The sequence below is a fragment of the Octopus bimaculoides genome, chromosome 16 (assembly GCF_001194135.2).
Source record: "Octopus bimaculoides isolate UCB-OBI-ISO-001 chromosome 16, ASM119413v2, whole genome shotgun sequence".
NCBI classification, from domain to species: Eukaryota; Metazoa; Mollusca; class Cephalopoda; order Octopoda; family Octopodidae; genus Octopus; species Octopus bimaculoides.
This window is the reverse complement of record NC_068996.1, coordinates 53,259,065-53,261,379: the sequence shown is the minus strand read 5'-3', so window position 1 is coordinate 53,261,379 and position 2,315 is coordinate 53,259,065. Positions and strand designations below refer to the sequence as shown.

Below are 2,315 nucleotides of genomic sequence, written 5' to 3'. Positions count from 1 at the left end.
AAAGTGGACGTTAAACGATGATGATGATGATGATGATATATATATATATGATTATATATTTATATATATATATATATGATTATATATTTATATATATATATATATGTGATTATATATATATAAAAGCTCATATACCTTAATAACCTTTCGCTTTTTTTTTTTTTCAGCCAAACTGCTATGCAAAAATCATCACAGTTGAATCTCATAAGAAAATTGTTATTTACTCCAAGAGAGATATTGATGTTAATGAAGAAATAACATATGATTATAAATTCCCACTAGAAGAAGAAAAAATCAGTTGCCTGTGTGGTGCCCCATATTGTAAAGGTACACTGAACTGATCACAACCTCTCCTATGGATGAGATGAAAATGTATATCAGTAAGCTTCCATCATTGATAAATTGCTGTAAAATTTGTGAAACATCATTGTTGCCTTTGAGAAAAGAGGAAAGAAAAAAAAAAGCACAGTTTTTGTTTTCATTGTTATTAGAAAGGTCATATAAGAAAGATGTTAATGATTCATACTAAGATAGCCATAATCTATAAGATGATAATAAGGAGTCATCTTAGCAAGCATTAAATCTTGTAGAAATGACTTTGTATGGTAAATTATTATAATTATTGAGTATCTTTTTTGAGAAGGTATTTTCTTTTTATTAATGATGTTGAACACTGCTTAATACCTTATATTGGTTAATAATTACTATTGAAATTATTGGAAAATATATGGATAGCCTGATTTTGATTTATAGATCTTAAGATCTTATCAGTTGGTATTCACATAGAATATTTATTTTCCATAAAAATGATATCAGGGAAAACTTCTTGTAAACTGTGTCTTCTAATAATAAAGGTGATGATGATAATATAATTCCATGTAGGAATAGTGCTTTGATGCTCATTGGCAAAAGTAGTGTCAAAGACACAGCCTCCTCAATTCTAAATGGGCAAACATTAACCAGCTACCTTGGTAGTATATTATAATTAATGACTGCTCTCTCTCTCTCTCTCTCTCAGAAATATTGCCAAGATTTGTATAAACACTGTATCAAAATGACCTCTTAAATCCTTTCTATGACTGACCTTTAAAGCTGTTGTCCTATTACCTGTGGTTAAAAAAGATGGTCGTCTCAAATATTTGGATCTCTCATGTAAGACAGCTTAAACAAATAATGAGTTTGTTGGCTCATTCTGAAACTTCTTCCATTTCTCGTCCATCTGGTCTAAAATGCAGTCTAGATAAGGTTTTCGTATTTATAAATACATTGAAAAAATGTTCATACGAAATCATCTGTATCAAATCTAACATTTAGCTCATCCGTTACACTGCTACAGCCATTAACTGCAATATGTTTTGTATATCATATTGCTTTTAGAAGATCAGAAAAATATGTAATCCAGGGTTCTGTTTTAAGTGTGTTCTCTAAATTAAATTAGCAATTCTTTTCCCACTTAATTTTTTTTTTTTTTTTTATGTCAGATCATTGCCCTAACATTTGTTATTGCACATGTACAAAATTCCATTGCTGGAGAATTCAATTCATTTTTAGATTTACATACAAAGAAGTCTAGAAAAACAAAGTCAAAGATATAAAAATACATGTATTATATTCATGATCTCTTTTAGTGATTGTTTTTAGTTGAAATTAAAATAGAATGTCTTCTATATGGTTTGGAAAACTTTAGCAGTTATATGCAATTTTCTTTAACAAAAAAAAAACAACAAAAAACTATTAAAAAAAAAACCAAGTGGTTATTTACATCTAAATAAAAGATAGCAATTAAAGATGGATCAGGAAATTCGATACTAAACATGTCTGAGTGTTCCTAGAAAGAATTAATGATAATCTGCTTTCCAAAGTCTCATAAATTGGGAGATATTTTCAATATTCAGATGTGTTTGAACTTTACAAAGCATATTCGTTAAATTAAAATATTATAAAACCGCAATACAGGATTGGAATGTGCTTCTGAACAAAACACATTAAACTGGAACATAATTTGAGTGCTCTACAAAAGAAAAATGCTTGGAGGTGCCCACTGCATCTATAAAAACTTGTATCCAACAGTTTTGAAAATGCAAACTTTTCTAACAGAGAATTATTATTCTTATTATTGTCTGGGAAAATATTCTATGCTGATGCTGTGTTTGTGTGTGTGTATATATATGAATGTGAGTGTGTATGTATATGTATGTATGTGTGTGTTTGTATGTGTATATATATGTATATATATATATGTATGTGTATATATATGTGTGTATATATATATATATATATATATATATATGTATGTATATGTGTGTGTGTATATA

The 2,315-nt window shown here is 27.9% G+C and overlaps 1 protein-coding gene across 1 annotated transcript in view; it reads left to right on the top strand.

Annotated features, from left to right (window-relative positions):
- The window catches only part of LOC106883719 (histone-lysine N-methyltransferase SETD1), a 70,395-nt gene extending 68,291 nt beyond the window's left edge, over positions 1–2,104 (top strand). Inside the window, exon 16 of the mRNA XM_052973772.1 lies at positions 168–2,104. Coding sequence (XP_052829732.1) covers positions 168–341 — 174 coding nt within the window. The 3' untranslated portion in view covers positions 342–2,104. The remainder of the gene's footprint in view (positions 1–167) is intronic.
- The last annotated feature ends 211 nt before the right edge of the window (positions 2,105–2,315 follow it).